Source organism: Hyperolius riggenbachi, chromosome 5, assembly GCF_040937935.1.
Source record: "Hyperolius riggenbachi isolate aHypRig1 chromosome 5, aHypRig1.pri, whole genome shotgun sequence".
NCBI lineage: Eukaryota > Metazoa > Chordata > Amphibia > Anura > Hyperoliidae > Hyperolius > Hyperolius riggenbachi.
Genome location: NC_090650.1, coordinates 290,262,303 through 290,289,892, shown reverse-complemented (window position 1 = coordinate 290,289,892; position 27,590 = coordinate 290,262,303). Strand labels below are relative to the sequence as shown.

At 40.8% G+C, this 27,590-nt stretch overlaps 1 protein-coding gene and 1 long non-coding RNA gene across 5 annotated transcripts in view; one reads left to right on the top strand and one right to left on the bottom strand.

The window, feature by feature from the left end:
* ZNF516 (zinc finger protein 516) overlaps positions 1-27,590 on the bottom strand; it is a 145,700-nt gene that overhangs the window by 41,770 nt on the left and 76,340 nt on the right. For all 4 annotated transcript variants that reach the window (XM_068237065.1, XM_068237063.1, XM_068237066.1 and 1 more), the window contains exon 3: positions 4,500-6,406. In XM_068237065.1, the coding sequence (XP_068093166.1) occupies positions 4,500-6,267 (1,768 nt within the window). In that variant the 5' untranslated portion in view covers positions 6,268-6,406. The remainder of the gene's footprint in view (positions 1-4,499; positions 6,407-27,590) is intronic.
* Positions 531-9,498, top strand: LOC137518779 (uncharacterized). The gene is made up of 3 exons (XR_011020896.1): positions 531-594; positions 8,720-8,932; positions 9,420-9,498. It is a non-coding gene; the product is annotated as an uncharacterized lncRNA (long non-coding RNA).

Here is a 27,590-nt window from a genome sequence, read left to right as displayed (position 1 = left end):
TAAAAAAAGTATTTAAGGCAGTGCATCAGCAGCACAGCCAGGTAATATGCATTGTTTAAAAGGAAATAAATATGGCAGCCTCCGGCGCTTTTCAAAATAGCTGGAACAATTCCTCTGTATGTTTTGTGTTGTAAAATATTTTCCTTTACTTTGTTTTAAACATGGTAGATATTTTAAATGTTGTGTGAAATTGTGAAACATTTCAATGGTGGCAGAAAAGTTTTTTCTCACTATATGGTACAATAACAGAACAGTCTAAATATTCCAGAGCTGTGGTAGAAAACAGATTTATTTCTTTTTGTTTGCAGATTAATTATTATTGTGTGGCTTAAGCCCAAAAAAACATATCGTCAGTGCAACAGTTAACAAGGCACAGTGGGGTAGAAAGAGCATTATTGGAATGCACAGTGTGTCACAATCTTGGCTGTGTTGAGCTTGAAGTCCACATTGCAGTAGCATTTGCAATGAGCTAGCATTTTTTTCTTGTTAAATTAAGTGCCTGGTCCGGTGACACCCCATATACCTGTACACCACCACATGTCAAGACTAAGGAGTCAATGTATACAGAGCACATGAGCCTTGGCTGTGAATGAGGTGAGAGTGGGTACCAAGATGCTAGAAGGCATAATGAATTGTTGTACAGTACTTTGTAAATACAGTTTAAAGAAATACTATCATGATTGGACATGAATAAGAGTGTCTAATATCAGAGTAACATTTTGTTATTACTGAGGCATAGTTATTTACCACGGTTGTTTACATCTTATTGCCTCTAAGGAAGAAGTTGCATGTTGCCTGTCAAAAAGTACCAGTTACAACAGGCAGGACATTTATTTAAAATGTGATTCATTTAACAAGCTCAGGAAGTGGATTTGTCAGTATACTGAAAGCAAACAATGCAATGCAATAACAGATCAAAAACCTGTTGCAGGCAGGTAGAACTTGTAAAATTTCAAATCAAGTTTGAAGTGGACTCATCATTTTACAAATACATTTCTGTGACTGGAACTAAGGTGAAGAGTAGTGGTCCAGGTAAAAGCTCAGTTCCCTTTAAGTATCCAATCACCTCATATAAGCTTTGTTTTATGAATTTTCTGCATAGGATATTAGGACATCTAGCATGAATTTAGATCAGTTTTACTTCACTAGAAAAAAAATGTTGTTTAGGGGAAACTGTACAAGTAAGGCTTATTTCCCTTTTATACTGTATATATGCATATCCTAAACATGCAAATGCAGTTTTTGAGAATGGTTATAAAGATCACTTCTGACTTTTGTGCCTGCTGCAGACAGCTTTGGTGGCGAATGTGGATCAGCATGGGCACTCATCTACAAATCCCCACAGACAGCAAGCTGTGATGTACTGTACTTTCACATCTCTTTCATGGCTGGCATTCGCTTTTACATACATTTGCACTATAGTCACTGTTCTGTAGAACTAATCAGAAGAAGTCACTTTTGCTCCCAGTCAACCCTGGGCTCCCATAACTTTTTTGGACCTTTTTGGGTAGGTGCTAGGTAGGGTTGGATGGCACCCTGACCCAGGAGCTATCACAGGAAGGCTGGAGGTAACATCACTCAGATATTATCTTAGCCCATTTTTCCTAATTCTAAATCCTTCAAGACTGCTCACTTCCTTCCAAACATATGACAAGGGCTATTGTAACAAAATAATCATATTTTCTTCACTTCTCTGTTTTAAGTATTGTGGCTGATTATATAGATCCACCAAAACAATTCTAAATAGCCCCTAAATCAATAGCGTAATAAGAATAAGTTAGGCCCGTTTCCCACTGGCACAGATGGAAAACTGGTCCGCATAAAAACGGATCCATGGATCAGACCATTTTATAAAGGCATTGGTTTTCCGTCTGTGACTCTCCATTCTGTTGCGACGCATCTATTGATCCGGAAATATCGCTGCAGACCCAAACTTGCAGTCAGTTTGGCAGAATGGACCAAACAAACCCATTTGAACAGAGCAACGGATCCTATTGATAAACATGGGATTCGTCCACCTTCGTTAAAGTCTGTTCCATTATTGTCCGCTAAGCGGACCATTTTTTAGTTCAATGTGAACTGGGCCTTACTAATTTAGCTCTAATACCAAGCATTATTTTGTACCAATTTCCCCAGTGCACCAAGCCACGTGAGATGAATATACAGCATGCTGATGAGATCTCATGTATGATGGTGGGGGGAGGTGGAGAAATCAGGAAAAAAAAGCATCAGGAAGTTGGCAGCACAGCACGGAACAAGCATAGTACTGTAAAATATAGTGCACAGGCTGCTGTTACAGATAATGTCCCTGTGCAAACTACCTGACCAAAGGTCCTCAGATTGCCATACAGAAATCATATTATATTGATCAGCTGACCCCTTGGGGCTCATCTGGCAGAGATATATCCCAAATGCACTTTTCAAACTAATTTTGAACACTGTTCATAGTTTTGTAGTTGAAGGTCAGAAATGCGCTGAAACTGGAAGCACACAGCTGTGCCTGGCTTAAGACTGAAAGATCTTGTTTTTGCAGGAATAACATTTACACTTGCTTTGAGAACATCTAGCACAGTTCAACATTTGTTTTGTGTCATTAACCTCTGCTCATGAAATATAGAGGAACACATTTGTTTGTTTTGAACCACTACAAAGTCAAGGAAATCTGCAGTAAAGAAAGCATCCTACATGAGGACTTTGGAAGCAGTATAATATAGAACACGGCAGCACATGGCTTCTGTGTTCAGGCATTTTATCTGAAGACTGTGTAATGTATAAATGCACATACAGGGCGTGTACAGCACGATACGCCAGTCATGAGACCCCCAAGGCAGGAGATGGCTGATGAGACACCACACTTCACTCCTAATTGAACCTGCAGTATTTCATGCAACTTGTATGCAGGTTTGTGACCGACAGCATTTCAAGCACTTTTATTGACCCGATGAAGCGGGCTGAGAACTGTGAAAGGCATTGTCTACTGTGCATGAATAAACACCTTTTCCATGAATTATTGGTTTGTCCTTTTGTGAAGGTAAGACATTATACTTCTCACCTATATAGTAGCTTTAGTTGTTGTCTATCATCAAGGGCATCGCTGCCAGGGTTTTAGCATTGTATGCAGATTAAAATTCAGTCAGACAAACGCTCTACCTGTAGCTTGGTCGGCCCAATTCTAAGCTAAATACAATTGTCATGACTTTTGAGATGATTTAGAATTATGGTCATTATTATGATACAGAGCTATGCTAGTTATGAATATCTATTGTAAAATGGACTAATTAAGTCTTGCAGTTTTGTAGAATTCTGCATCAACTTAGAATTATTTGCATATTTCAAGTAAAGTAGAAAGTTGACACTGAGCCAAAACTTTGTACTAAACGGTTTTTAGACATTTGTGGCATAGGAATATGGACACATAAAATGGTCTATAGATGTCCACTACAGGCAGAAGTAGTTTTATTTTACTAAAATGCCTTTAGACGTATCTGTAAGGCTGCAAAAACACAAAACACCTATAGAGGTCTGTGGCAGTCTAAGGGTTAAGCTCGTCATTTAGTGAGGGGCAGCTGAACAGCAGTCATAAATACTCCAGAAATGCCAATTTAAACACTTTAAACACACTTGCATGCAAAGTTATTATGTATGCACATAAGCAGTGCAAAAACATTTCAAGTAAGCGGTAAATGTTTTTAAGGTATGGGGAAGACAGCAAAAGTTTGTTTTTAGAATCATTCCCTTGGAAACGGGTTCACTGCAAATGCATTTTTGCTTGCATAGCCATGTTCCTTAAAGTATTTTCTATAATAAGAAAAAAATTAAATATTGTAAATGAAGATGTAACGTCAGTTTGGAGCTCCATCTTCTCCTTTGAGGGTTGGTAGAATAAAGGCCATATTTCGCTACAGTGCAGCCAAAATAAGATACCAAAAGAACAACAGGGCCTAATTCTTAATCACTTAAAGGGATCCTGAATTGATGGGCCAAAGGTGGGAGGATAGAAGAGACCCAGAGGACGCCGAGGGATCTCGCGGACTACAGAGGGCTGGATGAAGCCCCAGGTAAGTAAATGGCCATATATTTAACCTCAATTCAGGTTTCCTTTAAGGTAGAAGTTCACACAGACATTGGAGGTGGTATGTAAATACTGTGCTTGGTTATGAATGCCGTAGAAACTGAAAACAATGGAAGCATGACACATGACCTTGACCTCAGCACAGGTAAGGCTGGGTGTGTCCGCTTCAAATCAACACTAAACTTTAAACATTTGTTAGGCGATGGGTAAGACTGAAATTGCAGAATATAACTTCAATGAATGTGTACAATGTGAAACTGCAAACATGGTGAAAAATCTAACAAAAATGTACTAAAGATAAACTAGCATCTTCAAAGAAGCTAAAACATATGTGTCTGACATTCAAAAAAGTAAAAAAACTACAGACAAGTTCAGCTGTAATAAGCAATCATTCCTCCATACCTGTTGGAAAACTACTTGCTCTTACCTGGTGAGGGAGTGGCTACTTCCTCAAAGCTGTCATCATCAGCTCCTTCATCTCCCATACCAGAAGCCAGAGAGTCTTCTGGGGCAGAAGCAGAGTCAGGACTACTTGGTCTGCTGGCAGAGTCACCTTCACTGTTTGATCCATATCGGTCATTATGAGTAACTGATCCGCTCTCACTTAAACTCCTACGGTCCTTGCGATGAACCCTTGAATGTAGAACCATCTGATGGTATGTACGGAAAATTTTACCACATTCAAAACATTCAGTGGATTTGTTTTGAGAAGACCTGCGACTCTGGCGTGAAGGTGGTCTAAACTCCAACTCAGGAGGAGCATCGGGGATGGTTTCTGCAGGTGGTGCACCGCTGCTTTTCTCTATGCGGCTTCCACTTGCACAGCTTCGTTTCTTTGGATTGCTGGTACTGTTATTTTCTGGCTCCCGCTTACGCTTCTCCTGATTGATAAGAACGTATTCGCCTTTATCTCTATCATAGCCTACATCTGCATCAGCCAAGGTTTCATCCCATCCCAAATACTTTACATATTCTGATGGCTCAGCAACCTTGCCTTTGGTGGCCAACTGCCAAGCTTGATAACTGTTGATTGGGTCAAGCTCAGGAACTCTTTTTCCTTGCTCTGTATCTGAACCCATCAGTGTATCTTCTACAGGTCTGAGATTCAGATAGTCCAAGAAATGTAGTTTTGACCTAGGGCCATCTAAATTGACTCCTTGCAAACTATTTTTTTGTGCTGTGTGGTTTTCACTTGTAGCTTCTTCTGTTTTGCAGTGGATCAAGTTGTGCGCATTTAAACTTTCTAGGTTTGTAAATACATTTCCACATTTCATACAAATTTCATAGAGACACAAGCCGGTCATTATGGTCTCTTCTTGAACAACATCATTGATGGTGGCTACTGGCTCTGTGTCAGATTTCGGTTTATTTTTGTTCCCAGTTTTGGGGCCATGAGATTTCATGTGATTTTTCAAAAACCAAGGCTCTTTAAATCTTCTGCCACATATATGACAACCATGGTCGAATGATCCTCTATGTTTCTTCATATGGGCTTTAAGAAACCAAGCCTGCCCAAAAGCCTGCCCACAGATTTCACACGGGAATTCACCTGCATTAAGATCGTTTTTACCATTTGCAACAAATCCATCTCTGTTCAGTGGAGTTGCTGTTGTGATATGGTCTTTCTCTATATGATTCAACAAGGTCTCCTCTCGTAATGTCATGTAACTACAGAATTTGCATTTATATGGCTTGTGGACTTGTAGAAGATGTTGGTCCAGCTCTTTCTTTCGTTCATACTTGTTTTTGCAAAACATGCAGTGATAGTCACCAGGCTTGTCTTCATCAGCTGCTTCAGACTCTTCCAACTGCAAAGAGCCGTTAAGAATTTTGTTGCAAGCAGATGTGCTTTTGGTTGGGCTTGCACACACACCCATACCTTCAGAAGCCCCCAGTTCGCCATGTGAATCTCCCATCTCCCCATCATGGACTTGACCAAGGGTGCCAGTCCTGTGTGCTCGCAGATGTATCTTCAAGTTTCCTTTCTGAGCAGCTCTATGGTCACAGTATGGGCATTTATATGGCTTTTCCCCTGTATGTTTGCGCATGTGCTGTGAAAGTGAGCTCTGGAAAGGAAAGCTTTTCCCACATATGACACAGCTAAAATTTGTTGGTCTATCATCTTCAGTGTCGTTTTTACTTGACTTAGCAGCAGATTCACGTAGTTCCATATCAAACGGTTTTCTTCTGTCCATTACCAGTGAACCATAAGGCAGGGCGAGTCTATTGGGGGGTTGTTGGGGGAATTCTATATTAAGCCCTTTACTATTTATTCAGCATTATGACCAGACTGAGCTTCAAAAAACGATGCCAGTAGGTGCCACCATCAGAGATCTAAAATAAAGAAAAAGATAAGGAAAGCCTATCAGTATAGCATTTTAAGAATATGTCTTATCATGAACATTCACATACAGCAAACAGTCACTATTTTGTACATATTACATAACAAAAAGTACCTATAGCTATGTCTAGAACATGCAGCATTATAAGAATATTGTCACACTTGAATGCGTTTGAAAGTTTGAAGCGGAATATGAATTACACTTGTGTCTTATAGCTCATTTCATTTTACTGGGACTAACTGAAAACAATAGACTTTTTTTTTGCTCGCCGTTTAATTTTAAATTACAAAGTTCTGCCCCAGTGCTTTTGACAGATGTGTAAGCATTTTCCTTAATAGGAAGCTTAGAAATCTATCCAGTACTCTATTCCCACTTTATGATTCATATGGGAATTAGAGCTTTGTGATTACACTTACATAAAGCATCCACAACAATTTGTTTGCTTTTTGAGCAAATACATTATTGAAAAAAAACACATGGTCCAGGTGTGCTGGGTCATTTTACACTCCTCAGTGATCACTGGAAATGTCTTAGTACAGTGTTTCTCAACTTTTTCGAGCCAAGTACCCCCTATCGCAATTCAGTTTGAGCCAAGTACCCCCTACCAAGTGCCGCGCGCACGTGTGCGTGCGTGCGTGTGTGCGTGCATGCGTGTGTGCGTGCATGCGTGTGTGTGCGTGCGTGCGTGTGTATACACCCCCCAGGTATTGGTGCCCCCAGTATAGATAGCGAGGTATAGGTGCCTGCTCCAGTATAGGTGCCCTCAGTATAGCTAGGTATAGGTGGCCCCAATATAGCTAGTTATAGGTGCCCCCAGTATAGCCAGGTATAGGTGTCCTCAGTATAGCTAGGCATGGGTGCCCCCAGTATAGCCAGGCACGGGTGCCCCAGTACATCTAGGTATGGGTGCCCCCAGTATAGCCAGCCATGGGTGCCCCCAGTATTGCTAGGTATGGGTGCCTCCAGTATAGCCAGGCATGTGTGCCTCCAGTATAGCTAGGTATAGGTGCCCCCAGTATAGCTAGGTATGGGTGCCCCCCCAGTATAGGTGCCCTCAGTATAGCTAGGTATAGGTGGCCCCAGTATAGCTAGGTATGGGTGCCCCCCAGGATAGGTGGCCCCAGTATAGCTAGGAATAGGTGCCCTCAGTATAGCAAGGTATAGGTGCCCTCAGTATAGCAAGGTATAGGTGGCCCCAGTATAGCTAGGTATAGGTTCCCCCAGGTATAGGTGTCTTCAGTATAGCTAAGTATAGGTGGCCCAAGTATAGCTAGGTATAGGTGCCCCCAGTATAGCTAGGTATGGGTGCAACCCAGTATAGGTGCCCTCAGTATAGCTAGGTATAGGTGCCCCCATTTCAGCTAGGTATGGGTGCCCCTAGTATAGCCAGGCATGCGTGCCTCCAGTATAGATATGTATAGGTGCCCCCAAGTACAGCTAGGTGTGGGTGCCCCCCAGTATAGCCAGGCACGGGTGCCCCAAGTATAGCCAGGAGGGGGACGCAGCGCATGAGGGGAGCGATGCCCACACATAGCGGCGGGGAGGGGGGTCCACTCCCTCCCTCCCTCACCTGGGCTCCCTCATCAGCGCTTTCCACCCTCCAACACATTACAGCGGCATGGTGAAAGGAACGCAAACTTCTGCGTTCCACGCTGGAGGTCCGATCTTCTTTGAGCCTGACGCAACTTCCTGATAAACAGGAAGCAGCGTCATCGCTAACAGAGAAGAATCTCCGGCGTGGAACGCGGAAGTAAGTCCACGTTCCTTTTACCATGCTGCCGGTGTTAATGTGTCGGAGGGGGAAAGCGCTGACGGGGGAGCCCAGGTGAGGGAGGGGGGAGTGGACCCCCTCCCCGCCGCTATGTGTGGGCATGCTCCCCTGTTTTGCACTGAGTCCCCCTCCTGGCTGCGTACCCCCGGCTGGGGTCTCGCGTACCCCCTGAGGTCCGCGAACCACGTGTTGAGAAACACTGTCTTAGTAAACCAGACCTTTAGTTATCTTGGATTAGAACAGGGATGCCCAACTCCAGTCTTCAAGGGCCGAGATCCTCACACGTTTTTGGCCCAGCTCAATTTTATTCATGGGACTAAATCAGGAAAAGTGTGGATCACCAAGTAAAATGCATTTGCCATTTCCCTCTCCATCCTAAACAATGGCCTGGATATGACCCTCAAGGACTGGAGCTGGGCATCCCTGAATTAGAATATAACATATTTAACAAATACAACATCATTAACATAATACCATATCTTCTACTCAAAAGAATAATGTGATTTGGTAATGGTGGCATCATGTAACCTACAGATGCATCATAAAGGAAACCTGTAGTAATCGGGATAAGATATGCCCTATTTATGGTATTCCCTAAAGCTACTTGTGTTGACTGGTGTGTTCATACTCAACCTCCCAATACTGTCAGAGTCAGAGAAAAAGCAAGAGTAAGCAGGATAGCCGCCCCGGTATCACTGGCTGCATGCTGGTTACAGAGGCGCTTAGCGAAATTCTGACCTAATACTGGTAAGTCCCTTTACTGATTCCCTTTTATCTGCAACTGATCACTTTGATATTATCAACCATTGTTTATATGTCTGCACTTATTCACATTTCTTGTTCACTCCTACTCTTGTAACTGTGCCTACTAGCCACTAAATTTTATACTAACAGATTTCTACCTACCTATTGTCATATACCCACCCCTATCCACCCATATCGCCCTCCACACAGGATTATACCTATTATCATAGTAATACACCTTTGCAGTATGGTCGTTACTTATACCATAGTTCACAAAACCAATTTTTTATATATGCCTCATATACCTTATGTGAATGCATAGGTCTGATTTTACCTATACCTATTATCTATACCTATTATTCATTATCATTGTAATACACCCTTGCAGCAGATGTGTTGCTTATACCATAGTTATTAATACCATTTTTATATATGTCTCATATACTCTGTGAATGCATAGGTCTGATTTAGCCTTGTCTGTGATTTTCAGCCATATACTCCTTGTTTATTGCCTGATGAAGCGGGGTTAAACCTGCGAAACGTGTTGCAACTTTATTTTTGGAGTATGTCAATAAATTCTCGACTGTTTTGAAATTGACAGTTATTGTGTCTGCTTCTGGGTAAGTCCAACACTGCTTCCATCACAATTTTACATTTTGTAATATATTTTATCCTTTTGCCACCTCTGTTTACTTTATACATTAACAGCTAAACATGTTTATACATGGAGTTACTTTCCCGTACCATTTAGAGGGATGCAGTTGCAATTTCTCAATAAGAATGTGTTAAAACTTCAGGCTTGTAATCACAGAAATTCCTAAATACAGAAGATCAAACTGTGTCGATTTAAAAACCATAAAATACCAGTACACGCAGACTGCGGGCTCTTGCACAAGGATAAAAAAGCAAAATGCACAAAACTAAAAATATGCTATAACCTTACAAAAATTCTCTAAAGAGTTGCTAGCCTTTTCTGTATCACTTCTGTAGTTTTATATACACCTCTGGATGCCAATTAAGTGCACTAGCATGTGTTATGCAAATGCGTTTTACATGATTATTATTCTCAAAAAGGAATAGTTATACTCTTCTGATGCTAGAAGCGTATTACATACAGTTCTGAGAAAACATGGAGTGACTGGATGAACAACAGATATCCTTTTTCCCAGCATGCAGCAGCATAGTGGCCCACCCTCTTAATTAATATGAGTCATGATACTTCCGTTTAAATGATATAACGTTCATTATGATACATCATTAATTTTAAGGAACTCTTATGCACTGAGTATAGGTTATATTCATTTTTTGCACTTAGTCATTTTATATCTGAATGCCATGAAGTATCTTTCAACTTTATTCTGCATTTTTCTAGCTTTTTAGGAAATGTGCTAAAAAACCATGGCAACAGTATATGACATGGTGTAAAATATGTTGGCAATGCTCCTATGCTAGTCTGATTGGTTCACAAGTCTGCACAGAAAAAGTAATTCCAGAGGAAAGAGGGATCCTCACATCCGTAGGGATGCTGGCTATGCATACGTAGCAGTAAGGGTTAATAAGGGCTGGTTCACATGGACATCTGCTGAGCTTTTGCTTGGCGTCACGTTCAAACGCCAGCGTTTAAAAGCTAGCTTTTGCATTTAAAAGCTAGAACGCTTTTGGGAAGCGTTCAAGGCTAGCAGTTCTGGTCTCTGCTATTGTTTCCTGACGTTTACCGCCTCTGAAAGCAGCATGTTGCTTTCAAGACTAGACGCAACGCCGGGATCTACCGCCAGGCTTTCATGAAAGCCTGCAAAAGCCAGCTCTAACCGCTCCCATTCACTTGCATGGGATGGCGGTAGATCCCAAAAACCGCTGCATCTGAAACGCCGCGTTAAACGCCACAAAAACGACCGTCTGAACCAGCCCTACTCTCTTCATAGTAACAGAGGACAATGCCAGACAAATTTTCCAGGGAAGCATATAAAGAGATTTAGCAGAGATATCAGGAAAACACTACAGTAATCACAGGCAAAGGCTGTGTAATACAGATTGTTAAAATACTTGAAATATGTAGAGATGAAAACGAAACCCTCTTGGAGGAATTAGGCTGTGTACACACACTAGATGAAGCTAGCAACCAATAACGACTGCCTCTGCCAAAAATCCAGCATGTGTACAGCAGCCCTCAACCCCACGGCCAGCAATCAGCCCGACTTCAGACAGGTGCATTGTTGTCTCCACTCACCTGACCGTGTGATGTGACACATGGGCTGCTCCATTGGCCCTCCCCACATAGCAACAGAACATGTTGCTAGTCTACAGGCTAGAGACATTTGGACACCCTTTGTCCTGCAATGTCACCCAAGGGATAGGATCCTAATCCTAGTCTGGGACATGCCATATTCGTAGGTACGAGGCTTCAGAGAGAACCACTTTCCCTTTCATTTCCAGTCACTGCCATTCCCAATACATGCAGTTATCTACTTACAAACAGGTTCCATTACAGGAGGCTCTTTGTAGAGATGGACACAAACCATACCATTTGCTATACTTGTTTTCAATCTGAGAGTTATAATCCTTTTTCTGATTGATTGCAACGTTTGAAAAAATCTGACAAAAGTATCATACACGTGTCCAATTTTTCCCCACTTATGAAAAAAAAGTCTGAAACTCTGCAAAAAAATGCATGGGTGGTATAAATGAAGTAACTAAAAACCTATCCTACACCATTCAATTTTCAAATTATCTATATATATCGATAAGAAAAATCAACTACTCCCGAATGGCTTATATTGAAAAACACAAGACATTGGATAAGATTTCTCACTCAAATAGAATAAAAAAACCTTTTGATTTGTCTGAACAACCAGATGTTTTTATCACATTGGTTTAAAATCAATTGTTTTTATTGTATGGTGTGTGGCTACTTTTAGCTGAATTTAATTGTAAGCCTAATTATATTTTATTCATACTGGTAACGTGTGGATAACGTGGATAAATCACTGACTTTCGTACATCTCTCAGTATAAACACTATTTGGTTTTTTTAAATGTACTTAAAACAACTGATAACACTTTATACAATACTGCAACACGCAATAACAAAAGCAGTACAGTACATTTTGTACACAGTGACAAGTTTGTTTGTATGCATGAGACATTTGTTCCTCAAGTGCTTGTAAGCAGGGGAATATCTATAATAAATAATAATAATAATAATAATAATCATCATGGTTTCCTAGAGTTACAATTTAACTTTCACATAATGTATGTAATATTCTTCTTCCCATTTGTCTGTTACGTACAGCTTAGTCAAGGCATCTGTTATTGCTAATAAATACTTGCCCATGTGTTCAGAATCAGCAACTGGAAGATAAACAATTAGTAGTTTATAATTCTGCATCCCAAAATGCTACATGAAATGATGCATTCACCATCTGAAGAGCAAGTACCATTGATGACACAGCCTCAGGGCTTCTGCTACTCTCTGGCCAATCAATAGTCCATTATGAGCAAAAAACACGTCTACCATCATACTAAGGAATATACAAAAGGAATCTCTATGAACATTAGCAAGACAAACAAATGGAACTATAGATAGATATCGCTGTAACTGACACAGTTTTCATACTATGGTATTCGCCCTGAAAGCCACAATACTGTGTGCCTCATCTATATATTGCTGACACAGATGCATATTTAAATAACTAAATAACTACTGTACAATACACTTGTGCCTCAACAAAAATAAAATTAGTTTTTAGAGAGGCATTGTAGCGACACAGTAGAATGTAGAAAATTATTCAGGATACACAACTTTGTGTTAGTTATTCGGGTTTCAGCAAACACTTCCTATTGCTAGTCCTGCTCTCCCAGTGATGTCACAGCCTAGGAGATCATTTCTCATCACTTTTCAACATTGAAATTAAAAATATTCCAAAAAGTAGGTAAAAAAATGCTATTAAAATTGTTCAGAGTATTTTCTTGCACGTTAGTGGTTTTAAAGGCTCTATATTGACAAGGTGTGAAACTGTCACTTAGAAAAACTCAGAAGAACAAGTTAACTGCATATGGCCCCAGGTGTTTTTTCTACCAACAAAGAGTAAACATTCCACAGAGATGCTCCCGCGCAGGTAGCATTGCGCAGGCTCAGAACAAAACTCGCGGCGATGGGAGTGCAGAGGCGACCAAGCTGCACATGTGCAATGCAGCATAACTGAAGCGACCAGAGCCTATTACTGGGGAAGATTGTAGATAAACGGAGCTGCCCGGGAGGATGGCAAGGGAGCCCATGAAGTACATGGAGCTGAAGGAGACAGGTAAGTATAAATGTTGCTAACTACTGTAGAATATCTCACGTACACTTAACACAAATAAAAATGTTATATTACATATACAACAAAAATCTAGAATCGATCCAAAAAACAGATTTATTGCATTGATCTGATTGAATTGGATAGCATCTTTCCTCCCATTAGTGGGCCCGAATGACGTCATTTCCTCGCTTACTCTTTTTCTCCTGTGTCTGAAATGGTTTATGCAGAACTGCACTGTCATATCTAGTTTGTTTTGTCAACATATGTAAGCACACCATAGATCGTATTTCAGCAGCTTCTGCAGGGGGGCGAGGTGTATTTCTCTACACAGCCTCCTGTCAAATTGAACTGCCCTCAGCCAATCAGTGAGGAGCAGGAATGTGGAAAGGGAGATGACAAGCTTCCCTCTCCCCGGCAATGTACCAGAATAGAGCCAGGCTGACAGAGATAAGATTATTTACTGCAGACACATTTATGATTATATTGGAATGCTTGCCATGCAGAGTGCATGTAGACCACGTAATAAACTCAGAATAGTGGGTAAATGGAATTTGATTTTAATGACCGACAATCCAGCTTTAAGCAGTGCAAAAATCCAGCTGATTATGCTAAAACTGTCAATCATACTCTTACACAAAATAAAGTAATAAAAGGCACACATGAGGTCCTTTTTAAGATTTCCTTGATGAAAGTCCTGGCAGCCTTACACAAATTAAATTTTGTAAGTGAATAGCAATTAGACAACTTGCACAAAGCCTGTTTAAAGTTAGAGAACAACTGAAGTGAGAGTGATATGGTAGCTGCCATATTTATTTCCTTTTAAAGAAAATCTGTAACGAAAAAAACTCCCATGGGGGGTACTCACCCCGGGTGGGGGAAGCCTCCGGATCCTATTGAGGCTTCCCCAGTCCTCCTCGGTCCCACGGTGGCGGTGAAAATCCTCCCGGAGCGGCGGCGATGTAAATATTTACCTCCGTGGCTCCAGTGCAGGTGCAGTATCTGCTTTTCCCACGGAGATAGGCGGAAATAGCCGATCTCCGTCGGCCCGCTCTACTGCGCAGGCGCAAGTCTCCTGCGCTGTAGAGCGGACCCAACAGAGATCGGCTATTTCCGCCTATCTCCGTCAGAAGAGCCGAAACAGCGCCCCCGCTGAAGCCTGGAAAGGTAAATATTGAACAGGCTGTTGGATCTGTCGGGACAACTTTGAAGGGCTGCAGCGAGACCCCTGTGGGACAGAAGAGGACGGGGGAAGCCTCATTAGGATCCTGAGGCTTCCCCCACCCGGGGTGAGTAACCCCTCCAGGGGACGTTTTTTCTTGTTACAGTGTCTCTTTAAACAATGCAATTTTCCTGGCTGTCCTGTTGATCCTCTGCCTATAATACTTTTAGTTATAGCCCCTGAAAAAGCATGCGGATCAGATGTTTGGCTTAAATTTGACTGCATTTGCCGCATGCTTCAGGTGTGTTATTCAAACACTGATGCATGAAAGATCAGCAGGCCTGCCAGGCAACTGGTATTATTTAAAAGGAAAAAATAAATATGATAGCCTCAATATTCCTCTCACCCCAGGTGTCCTTTAATGGTTAGAGTTATGCTTTAAAGAGGAACTGTAACTACATATAGTAGGATGCAGTAAATTATTAAGGATATCCACTTTTACATTAAATATCCTGGTTACAGCATCAGAAGCACTTTCTATATTGCTATACATTGCTATGTAGCCCCGCCTTCCCACTGAGGCTTAGCCTGGGCTGTTTATTATGCCCCCTTCCAAGCATTCTGTGAGACCACAGATCTTTCCTACTCTCACTAAAGGAACATTCTGCAGAGATCACCTGCTGCTACTATAAATGTTGCTGCCTCTGATAAATATTTTACAATAGGCAAACACAATTTATAACTGAATATTGTAAAAAAAAAAAAAAAAAATAAGGTTAGGATTACTTCCAACTAGTCTATTACAAGCCGGCTGATTTAAATAAAATAGTGATAACTAGCAAGACAATAAGAAAAAAAAAGGTATAAAGGTTGACAAAACAATAACTATGAATAGGAATACCGGTAATACACCACCATGGTAGAGGACAAGTAATAGCATGTTATGCTGTGATGTATTAAAGGAGATAGAATCCAGAGCAATGAGCCATGAAACCTTGTTAAACATTACCAGACAAACAGAACTGTAGTTAACAACACAATCACCTTACGCAGCTGCAATGCTTCTCCAAGCTGTTTCAGTGCATAAATATCACTCCCACTGAAAAACATTAGTTACACTGTGCAGGGAAGAAAAAAGTGCTGTGTGCATGGAAACAATAGCATATTAACACTCCCTGTAAAAGACGGCAGTGGTGCACGCACAGCAGTGGCTTTTCACACTATGCAGGGCACAAAAGCCACACACTTTCCAGGTATTCCGTAATACAGCAGATAATGTGACCTAGATATGACTTGCCAATGACTCTACCTGCACTGCCTGCATTGTGCATCAGCAGCTTAGACACAAAGACATAAATCAGTGCAGTTACACACTGAACAATCCATGACAAGCACATTATATAACTTCATTTTAATCCTACCTTGTTTGTTCCCCCAACATGCCTGTGATTAGGATGCAGGTTGAATGTCTGCAGTAATGACTAGGTATCGTCAAGAGAGGCTGCAACAATTTCCAATACCAAGTCATAGCACTTCCTGGTGTGCTACGGAGGATGAGTGATATTAAAAAGAAAGGGGGAGGAAAAGCCAACAGCACTACGAAGAAGTCTCATCTATTAACCAAGCCAAGTAAACATTCATAAAAAGTGCCTAAAGAAAAACATCATTGCAGTGTTTTGTGTTGTGTTCACCAGATACTGTACATATGTTACAATGGAATTCTGTGACCTCATCTAACAATGGATAATCAGATGAAAGCAAGAAAATCCTCAGTGTCAAACGTTCTCAAAATCCCAAGAAGACACAGGATGTTTTATAACCTGCTGGGAAGGCTACTGTTATATTGGTACATGGCAGAGCAGTATACAAACAGCGTTAATCATGGCTGGATGCCAGTGCACTCCCCATCACAAACAGAATCCCTTGTCTCCTGGTAAAATTGCTCAGTATTAATAATGCGAGCAGATTTGCCTAGTATTGCTAGGAGACAGATAAGGATTCTAGAAGACAGTCACTGCTATGGACACATCTGTAAGCCACGTGAACATTGAAACAAGCCTCAGCTAAGCAGTGCACAAAACAGAACAGAAAAAAACAAACATTTATTTTTTAGAATGCATTAAGGAATTGAAAAATGCAGCGTTCTGATCACATATCTCCCCACCCACAAATTTGTGCTGACTCAAAACACATCTCTCATTTACAGATTTCCCATAGAGAATATAACACAACCTAATAAAAAGTTAGTTGAGGCTAACTGGTGTGACAGCAGTGCTTTATCTGCATTTGCTACAATAGCATTTCATCACTTCTGGCTTAATGAGTCATGTGACTCAAATTTGTGTGCCATTTTTAGTATACCAGTATATATCATGGAAGTGTCACTTCAGCATTATGTCCATACACACACTAGGTTTAAGTCGGCGCACACAAATGAGTGACGTCAATCAAAACAACATAACCCAGCAATAAGAAACAAAAAGTCGTTTAAACTATGTTGTTTACACACATCGATATTACAAACAATTATTTTGTGCGTAAGCAGAAGTGACATTTCGCACAACATATGCAGGCTTGCTCTGGAACAATGTCATTTTAAGGACATGGTACATATCACCCGAATGCACGATATCTCCCTCCCCAATAGTCATCGGAATTGATCTGCCAAGTTGGATCAGACAGTACAGAATATCAGTCGCTGGTTCTAAGGTCTATCCAGTTATTACTGGTTTCATTCTCTTATCTCTGTTCAGCAGACAATTATAGATATCTCATGCCATTGTATTTTTATAAGTATTTTTATAAGTGTCTATACTACCGCCAGCTTGATTGCTCTTATGCTGAAAACACACGGTGCGTTCCCGCACTCGATGCGCCGCTCGATTCCAGTCGATTCGCCGACATGTCCGCTTCACGTTTCGATGGACCGTTAGGTCGATTTGGCATACTTTACATGTAAATCAACCTAACAATCATCAAAATGCGCTCGGAAATGCTTGGAAATAATCGAGCGGCCGGAAATCGAGCGGCGCATCGAGTGTATCCAGCATTACATATACTGTTTTTCAGTATAGTTTTTCTTACTGTTTTCCACTCTTGAGAGGTCTGCATACCCTCACATTTTGGTTAAATTTTGTACTTTGATCTTGTGAACCAATAAAAATTGATTTACCCAAAAAAAGAATATCAGTCGCTCTTCGTCTTTTGGCCACATTTTTCATGCCAACTGTTGTCCGATACAGCAATATCTGTCGTTCGTAGGACATTTCAAACCACTGTTATCTAACGTGTGTAATGCTAGATACACACCATACAATTTTCTGTTAGATTTTCTATTATGCTGGGAATACACAGCTCGATTTTGAGCCATTTAGATGGCTCCATAGCTAATTTCCGACACGTCTGATCTCCCGCCCGGTCATTTCGCCGCTCCATTTACTTCTATGAGAAATCGATCAGAAAACTAAATAAGATTTGACATGTCGGAAATTATCTATCGAACCATCTATCTGCTGAAAAAACTTATGGTGTATTCCCAGCATTACAGATAATAATCTAACTGAAAATATAACAGAAAATTTTAACAGAAAATTGTATGGTGTGTACTAGGCATAAGAATGGTTTAAAGTGTATTTTTACTCACTTCCCAGGGGATTCAGACGTTGGTAGCTGTTCTCCTTCCTGTCCTCCGAGGCTCTGAATCACTCTGGTGAGATCGCGGTCATCGATCTCACCACAGAGTTACAGCGACACCCGGAGGACGGAGGGATAATTGCAGGGCGGTGAGTGAGTTCTGGGGCTGCTGCTGGCTTTCTGGCAGCATGATTTTTTCCTGATTTTAGGGTCTTCAACATGCTGAAAAGACCCTAAAATCTGCAAATAATCATATCACCAGGGAGGTTAAAGCCTGGTACACACTCTCTAACATGATTGACCAATCACTTACCAATTTTACCACCTCCATGTAGTGTGAGGGTTTATCTACAATCTGCTCCCAGTATTTAATATCCGTTTATCCTCATACTACATGGGGGTGTTAAAATTGGCCTATCAAAGTTGAAGGCATATATCAGGCTTTAGACCGGTGCAGACACCTATAGTTGTACTGTGTTTTTTACTTCCATAGTCCACGCACATGTAAAGGCATTTTAGTACAACACTACATACGCTTCCAGCGGATGTTTACAGGCGTAACCCCATATTCCTAAAAAGGTGTTTAGTCCAAAGCTTTGGCTCCGTTCCAACTGTTAACTTTACTTGAAATATGCAAATAGGGTACTTATCCGTTAGCCGGGTGCATCCGGCAGGTGGCGCTGTTGTTGCTAATTCCAATGATAATTACTTCACGTAACAAAACTGTGAAAGCAAACGCCGCGGGTGGCGCTAATTGCATTCCTAGTTAAGATAACAATATGTGTATTAAAAAAAGTGATTTAATTAAATGAGAAATAAGCCGGTGGCAATGTAACAGATCAAGCCGCCGCTTCGTGTCTCGCTCTCCTCCCCCCTTGCCCTCTCTCGTATAGAACACTGGCAGCCCTGGGGGGGGGGGGGGGGGGGGACTCATGTCCCCCCAGAGTCGTTCGTCTCAATAAAACAGGCAGGATTCCCTGCCGCGACGAACGACTCTGGGGGGACATGCATGTCTCCCCCAGGGCTCTATACGGATGCGCCCGGCTAACGGATACGTACCCAAATAGTTCTAAGATGCTGCATAATTATACAAATGTTACTGTAAATCTATGCAGTTTGAAAATGGATTGATTAAATGCTTTCAATGCAAGATTTGATTAGTCTATTTTACAATGAATTTTCATAATAATTTGCATAACTCTAGATAATAACATAATACTCAATCATCTCAAATGTATTTTGCACTTCAATGACATCCCTGCTGACTGATGTATTGTGGACTTTGGTGCATGTAGCTTTGGGCAAGATATTTAATAAACACTATTCAAACACAGATGGCACTGGCATGTAGCTTTTGTAAAAAAAAAAAAACACAACCAACCAGGAGATACCCTGATCACCCTATGTTATATAATCTATAAGAAACTAGGGCTGCATATAGTGCATGAGTTTGGCAATATAATGAACACTAGAGTTATCACTGCACTAGAAATGGGATGTGCCAACTCCAGGGAAACACAGGTGACACCCTCCCCCTACTGGGTTCCACTCACTGCTTCACTGGTCATTTTAGTGGTGAGATTTATGTGGTCTTTTCAAGCAAGCAACCCCCTGCAAATATTTTTACATCATTTTTGTGTGGGTGGGACCTTTTAGTTGGACATTTCATTTATTTCAATTATACATTCTGCAGTACTTCTCTAGTGTTCTACATTGGTTTCCAACAGGGACCTGCATACCATCTGTATGTTTTGTGCTTTCTATAGATTCCCAGCCCCACATCAGCTGGCCTGAGCAGCTTGTTACTTCTCTTCATGGTAAATGTACTGTGCTCTGGTGGGAAAACAATGCTAATGAAAAATAAACAACAAATTGCTGAATTACACCTCACTGTTGATCAAAAAACAAAACACAACTATTTAGAGAAAAAGGTCAGTGTATTTTCATAATGAAAGAACTGCTTCAATGCAAAGCAATGTTCCTCCTCTGGCTGATTGATCTCATATGCTAGTGGAAAGGTGGAATAGTAGAATAATAAATGGTCTGCCATGGGAGAGTCCTACATTCGCTACTGATCACATGCTCCTCTGGGGTCCCATATACTATATGTGGTCATGTGATCAACATTTTAAGACAGGTTTTTTGGCTTCTGAAGTCAATTCACACAAAAAAAGGTAAACATTTTATTACTCTGATTACTAAGCTATTTGATGGTATTTTAGAACTCAAGTGGGCTCAAATTACACACAGTGGCACTAGTTTGATAAGCACCTTAATACTTTTTATAATACAATAGACATTTAAACGGGGCGAAATAATTCACTACTTATCCACTAGTAATGTGGCAGAAAACACTGATAAATAAGGCGAGAGAGTTGTGTATATAAAACTATATACATAAATATAGCTTTGTGCAAAATGTTCCAAGATTTCCCAGATTCTTTAATGAGGAAATGTACATACGTTTCATATAATAAAGCTCTCCTGCCCAGCAACTAAAACATGTTCTGGCAGATGAAGGCTGAAAGCCACTCGGTTAATTTATGGTTTAACAATGGCTCTTTAATTTAGCAGGCCCTGTTTCTAACATACAAGTAAATCCTGTTACACAACAAATAAGCATGGATTACTGAATGACCCTGTGATCAAATACAAGATGCTTGGAAACTTTTTTTCCCAAAACCCTTATCATTGGAGGAAGAAGAAAGAAACATAATCCACATACCAATTAATACTAATACATTTCTGCCATCTGTTGTCTTCAAAACACAAAATTAGGTGTAATTAGATTGTAGAAAAGAAAACCATATCAGACTAGCAGAATCCATGAAGGATATCTATAGTTAAATAAACATAATATGTTTTACATAGAATGACCTTATTGGCCCGATTAAATACACTTTTTCTAGGTGAAATTTTAACATCCTATAAATAAAATGCCTTTGAAGCCAACAGCAAGCAAAAATAATACACTGAATCATTTTGACAGTATTTTTTCACCTAGGTACTTTTTCAATTGCAAAGTGTTGAAAAGTTATTTTTAACAGAAGATTAAAAATTATCTCCTGGGAGAAAACTTTGTAGAAAAAGTGAATTGTATATCGCCCAATTAGTCTACAAACGCAATCGTTGGCATTTTTGCCGCAATTTTAATGTAAGTCAATAGAGGTTTTTAAAAAAAAAAAAAAAAAGCGACCTGCAAAATGCTCTTTGGTGTGTCAGGGCCCTAATATGACAAAGGTACAATACTTTCCAGACAACATGTGATCTTTAGCATAGAGCATGTGATAGGCAAGTAACATAATTCTGTGTGTAGTACACAAGGGGCACTTCAGCCATATTCACAAGCAAATTTCCCAGTACTAGACCTTTGCTACTCCAAACCTCATCACCAGTAGTTTCATGAAAGTGCAAATTCTGGTTTCTCTGGAACTGGAACTTGCCACAGTGGAAATCGAAATTCACAGAGGGCTAATCTGCTTTGAGGAGTGACGATAAGTTGCCCAAAAATGATTGGCAAATTTTAATGAAAAGTTCTGTTTCCACTGATTCAATTTCGTACCAACAAGCAAGACTTTGCATTTTTAAGTCTATTACAAGACTCAACAACATTTGGGGAAAGGAGGCATCAGTGCTCATCAGCAACATTTGTCAGACATCCCGCCGATGGGATGTGGGGCGTTAGGGCCCATTTTCCAAGCGGGCTTGTGAATGCGGGCTTGCTTGAGAATTTTGGATGCAAATAGAAATAGGCAAATTTTCATATGCAGTTAGCAAAAATGACAACGTCCACCTCCTTTGCTTCCTTTGTAAAACGCATGGGAATTTTTGCATTTTGCATGCAAAGCTATTGAGAATAATGATGAGAAGAATATTACACAACTTGACCAAACCAGTGCAGTGTGCAAAGAAAATGCAACAAGCAGTCAGGGTTTTTTTTTTTCAATGTAAAACAGAGACAAAAATGTAAATGTAAGGGAAACAAGCCCATAGACTTTCATTAACATGTGAATTAGGTACGTAAAAACTCAAACATTCACATGTGGTGGAAACGAGCCAATAATGTAATTATAACTTCAAAAAGAAAACAAAAAAGATTTCTAGTCTTATGTTCAGGCAGCCATGTTCCTAGCTTAGAAACAGCAGCAGTAAAGTACCGGTAATCAAGAGATGGTAATGCATAAGAAAAGGTAAAATTCCAGTCCAAATTTAAAAAAAAAAAATCCACTGAATTTTAATAGCAACTACTGGGCTTGATATGTTAGGTTAGGTTTCATTAACCAGCTGCCAGTGAAATATCAGCAGCGACTACAGTTGATAGATCAGGTTACACTAACCAGCTGAATATTAGCAGCTACTGGGCAATTTCAAGTCAGTGGAAGCTTGTATGGAGAGTTTGAATTGAGCACCAATGTATGAATACATTGATTAAAAAAGCCCTATAAGCACAATTTAAAATTTAACTTTTAAATATTTTAAAAGGTAAGTTTTATTTTGTGCTTATAGGGATTTTTCATCAAGTCCTTGATATTCTGTGTTCCCTTTGCAATTTTTGGGCCTTGTTAGTATGTAAGAGTAATTTCACACTGCGTCTGTGATGCAATGCAATTATATTTCAATGGTAAGTTCACATCAGCGCATGCTTTCACTGGCACACTCAGCAGCAGAGAGGTGCTTCCAACATGCACTCTGCATGGGGGGGGGCTGGTGCAGCACATTGGGAGTCCGGCTTATCATTGGGTCTGGGCATTTGGCCTATTTCTTGACTGGGGGAAGGGGCGGGGAGATTTTCCTGCGGATTGGCCTATCCACGGTTATATACAGTACCTCAATAGCAGGAGGCTTCTGGTTAGTCTGGATATTTTTGCATGCAGGAAAAAAAAAAAGCCAGTCAGTCTGTTGCAATTTTTCACACACTGTACGCGTTGCCTGTATTTTTAACATTAGCTACTGTAGATAAGAGCAAATGTTTTTCCACACACACAAAAACGTGTTTGTTGTCCGCACATGCAAATGTGAACACCCCCTAAGCTTCAGCATGCTCGAAATGTAAATCAAAGGAAAATAAATTATTGACATGAGTCAGATGCAGTGTACATAAGAAACTATGGCGGAAATGCTTATTACAATGGGCCTGATTAATGAAGGCAATGAAGCCAAAGAGCACCAATGATAAACAATTCTATGGAACTAGCTTGGATTTCTCAGAAATTATATGGACTTTCAGATGATGCAGCCCTCCGACCTGACCATAATGGATGATACAGTGAATTTGTCTTGCAACTTTGGCTGGATGTAATCATAATCACACAACCTCTAATCCACTGACCATTCAGGAACCATTGCTGTGGCCTGATATGACCAATGCAAGGGATGCCATCTTTGGCAAGTAACAGCAAAGTTTAATCCAGGCCAAGTTTCATTGGATCACTTTTGAGATCTCTTGGTTGGAGAGGTCTTTGGATCAGGCCCAAGGTCTATGAAATAATTACTTTATGTCTATTGCTTGCACCTTGCATTCAGGAATAAAGAGATGCAACTACCTCATAACGACGCATTCAGTACATGTAGAGCGCAATATGTACTTTGCAGTTCAGAAACTGCTCTTTAATATCTAGGATGGGAAAATGATCAGCTTCACATAACTTATTAGTGCACATTAAACCTTACATAGAATATAGCTGTATAAGACATTGTTATTCTGCATGAACATGTAGTCCCATTTCCACAGAGTTTACCCAGAATTGGTATATCTGATTAAAACCTACAGATTAACTTTTTTTCTGCCTATATCAAACATTGCTACTGTCTCTTTACTGCTCACAGAAATTCTGCCCACAATGAAATAGGAATAACCACTTAGGAATAAATTAGCTATGCATGAGAATAAAGGGGCATTTTTCTTTATACTGAAGATATGCAATTTGGCAAAACTATTTGGCCATGTATCCAGCTAATTCAATGTGAGTACTGTTGTCCTCTGTGGTGACACTTAAAGGTCTATTGTGTGGTGCTAGCCTACAGGCTAGTGCCACATCTTATTGCCATGAAGCAGGAAGGAGGGACGATGTAGGGCACACAAAGTGGAAGGGGTAAGGAGGCGAGCAATGCCCTCGATTCCGCTATCTGGATCTCTTGTGGATGCATCAGGTATGGTCAGAGTCTGCTGTACACATTTTAGATTTAATGACCAAGGCATGGGCTTTACGATGGCATGTCTACATCTAACAATTCTGATAAACATACAGACAGGCATGTCATACTGCAAGATAAGGTAAGCTGCAAATATATATACAAAGTATTATTATTATTTTTTTATTATTATTTATATAGCGCCAACATATTCTGCAGCGCTTTACAAAGCACAAAAATGTACAGCAGAGTCTCAAGCAGCACAAACATTGCGACAAAAACAGTAAACATTAGGAGGAGGACCCTGCCTTTTCGAGCTTAATCTAAAGGGTAGTGGGAGACACACTAGGTAAGGGGGTGAAGGATGGATGAGGCAGTGACCCTTTGCCTCTGATTACATTGTGAACAGATAAGTAAATAGGGGCTATAAAATGTTATAAGCTTGTCTGAAAAGGTGTGTTTTAAGAGTGCATTTGAAGATGTCCAGGTGTGGAGCATGACATACAGGCTGTGGAAGAGAGTTCCAGATGAGGGGTGATGCTCGTGTAAAGTCCTGGATGCGAGCATGAGAGGAGATGATCAGCTTAGAGGCCAGGAGAATTTCTTGGGAGGAGCGACGGTTGCAGGTGGGACAATATCTAGAGATTAGTGAGGAGATGTATGGAGGGGACAACTCGTGAAGGGCTTTGTATGTTAGAGTCAGGAGTTTGAACTGAATCCTCTGGGTAATGGGTAGCCAGTGGAGAGAACGGCAAAGTGGGGCTGCATCAGAAGAGCGTGTGGAAACGTGAATGAGGCGGGCAGCTGAATTTAGAAGGGATTGGAGAGGTGCTAGCCTGTTTTTTGGTAGACCAAAGAGCAGGGTGTTGCAGTAGTCTAGGCGGGAGATGATTAAGGCATGTACAAGCATTTTGGTGGTCTTTTGTGTGAGGAAGGGATGGATACGGAATATATTTTGAGCTGGAAATAGCAGGTGATGGTTAATGAGGCAATGTGAGGTTTAAAGGAGAGCTCTAAATCAAATATAACCCCCAAGCAGCGGACCTTAGAGGTCGAGTTTATTGGGGTGTTGTCAATAGTCATGGTTGCAATTGGTGGGGGTGTAGATAGTCATGGTGGAAAAATCACAATTTCCGTTTTACTTTTGTTGAGTTTGAGGAAGCGGGAGGACATGAATGCAGAAACGGCACTTAGACAGTTGGGGACTCTGGATAGTAGTGAGGACAGGTCAGGGGCTGAGAGACAGATTTGGGTGTCATCCGCATAGAGGTTATACTGGAAACCACAAGAGTTAATTAATTGTCCCAGGCCACGAGTGTAGATTGAGAAAAGAAGTGGCCAGAGAACCGAGCCTTGAGGTACACCAACAGACAGTGGGCGTTGGGAGGAATTGGTGTTAGAGAAGGACACAGTGTAAGAGAGTCCAGAGAGATAAGAGGAGATCCAGGAGTGTGCTAGGCCCTTGATTCCTAAAGATGACATCGTCTGGAGAAGCAGAGCATTATCAACCATGTCAAAGGCAGAGGAAAGGTCAAGGAGTATTAGAAAGGACTGGCCTTTGGATCTATGCTCCAATATACAATATATACTGTATATACAAGGTATGCTACAAATATGTGTCTGTGTGCGTGTGTGTGCGCGCGTGTGTGTCTATTTACAGAGACGGATTGTAAACATTAGTTGTGCTTAAAAGCATCTGTTCTTGAGACTTTTCTTTTCAAGCTATCTCATGCTGTGGCTTTTTATTTCCAAACTGCCTGAAAGGCGATACGAGAGGTCCAATATAGCAAAACTGGGTGGTGATACGAGCTCAACAAAGCACAAGGGGTGCCTCCAGTGTATAAAGTTTGATAAAAAGATCCTGCCACATATTGATAAGCATTTCCTATGACTTATTACTGCATACTTCAAAGTAGTAGGAACACTTTCTACAAAGAGCATTTGTGAATGACGTGACTCAAAATTAAAAAGCCTGGAAGCTTTAAAAAAAACAAAAAAAACAAAAACTGTTCTCACTTAGTGTGATAGCTCGAGAAGTGAAATCTGATACACAGCATAATGTTACGCTGCAGAATAGACACTGACCCTTCATTTATTTGCCCTGTGGCAAACAGGCTGTGATGTTACCAAAATACCTTGAGTTTGGCTCCTTTAAAGAAAACCTGAACTGAAAATTAAAAGTCATAATAAACATACACAAGTCATACTTGCCTACCGTGTAGTCTACTCCTCAATCTATTTTTCCTCTCCTGCGTCCTGTTTGTCCACCATGATTAATGGAATTCTCCGTCCTCCATTTTGAAAATGGCTATTACCCCATAACAGCTTCATGGTCAGCACACTGTTAAAGCCAATGGGTACCGTTTAAAAAAGAAAAAGTCAGATACTCACCTAAGGAGAGGCAAGGCTCGGTCCTAATGAGTCTTCCCTCTCCTCTCCCGGTGCCCTCGGTGCTGCGCTGGCTCCCCCGTTCGCGTCCGTCGCCGCAGGGACTTCGGAGGTCTTCGGGAGCACTCAGGCTTCCAAAGACGGGCCGTTCCATACTACGTACGCGCGAGCGCGTCATAGAGGGCGCTCGCGCATGCGTAGTATGGAGCGGCCGCGTCATCGGGAGCCCGAGTGCTCCCGAAGGCTTCCGAAAGCTCCCTTCGGCATGCGGAAGTGGCAGTATTTGACCGAAGTGGTCGAATACTGCCACGGGGGATACTGCGCGGGACCGGGCACCGGGAGAGGAGAGGGAAGGCTCATTAGGATCGAGCCTTCCCTCTCCTTAGGTGAGTATCTGACTTTTTCTTTTTTTAAACGTTAAACATTCACTTTAAACTGTAACATCGTCCACTTGAGCCATAGGGAAACATGGACACATCAGTTCTCCTCTCAGCTGTAACTGACAGCAACTGATATATAACTGACAGCAACTGATATATTTCAGTTCTGACAAAATGTTGTCAGAACTGGAAGGGATCATTGTAAAAAGAAAATGTTGAGCTTCTGAGAGGAACTGATGGCAAGGTAACTATGTAATGTTCATTTGAAGTTACTTCATGTGTTTATTTTAAATAATTTAACTCAGTACAGGTTCTCTTTAAGAGTGCTCAAATGGTGCCCTGATCATTAAAGCATTTTACTTGCTTAAGGCTTAGAACCCACTACAAATCGCAAAGTGCTATCGCAATCGCTAGCGTTCTTAATTAGCATTATGTAAGCGATTTCATGAGCGTTTTCTGGCGATTTTGTTTTTTGTTTTGGTAGCTATTTCAAAAAGTGTAAGCTTTTTGCCAGCGATTGTGACTGCAATTTGCAATTTTAATTCTGATTGATCCTTTCAAATTATTATATTTTTTTTTTCAATTTTCAGTCATTTAAAAACACACACAAATCGCTATGTGTATCGATTTCATAGCAATTAGCCAGTGCTTATATACTTAACACTAAAGCGC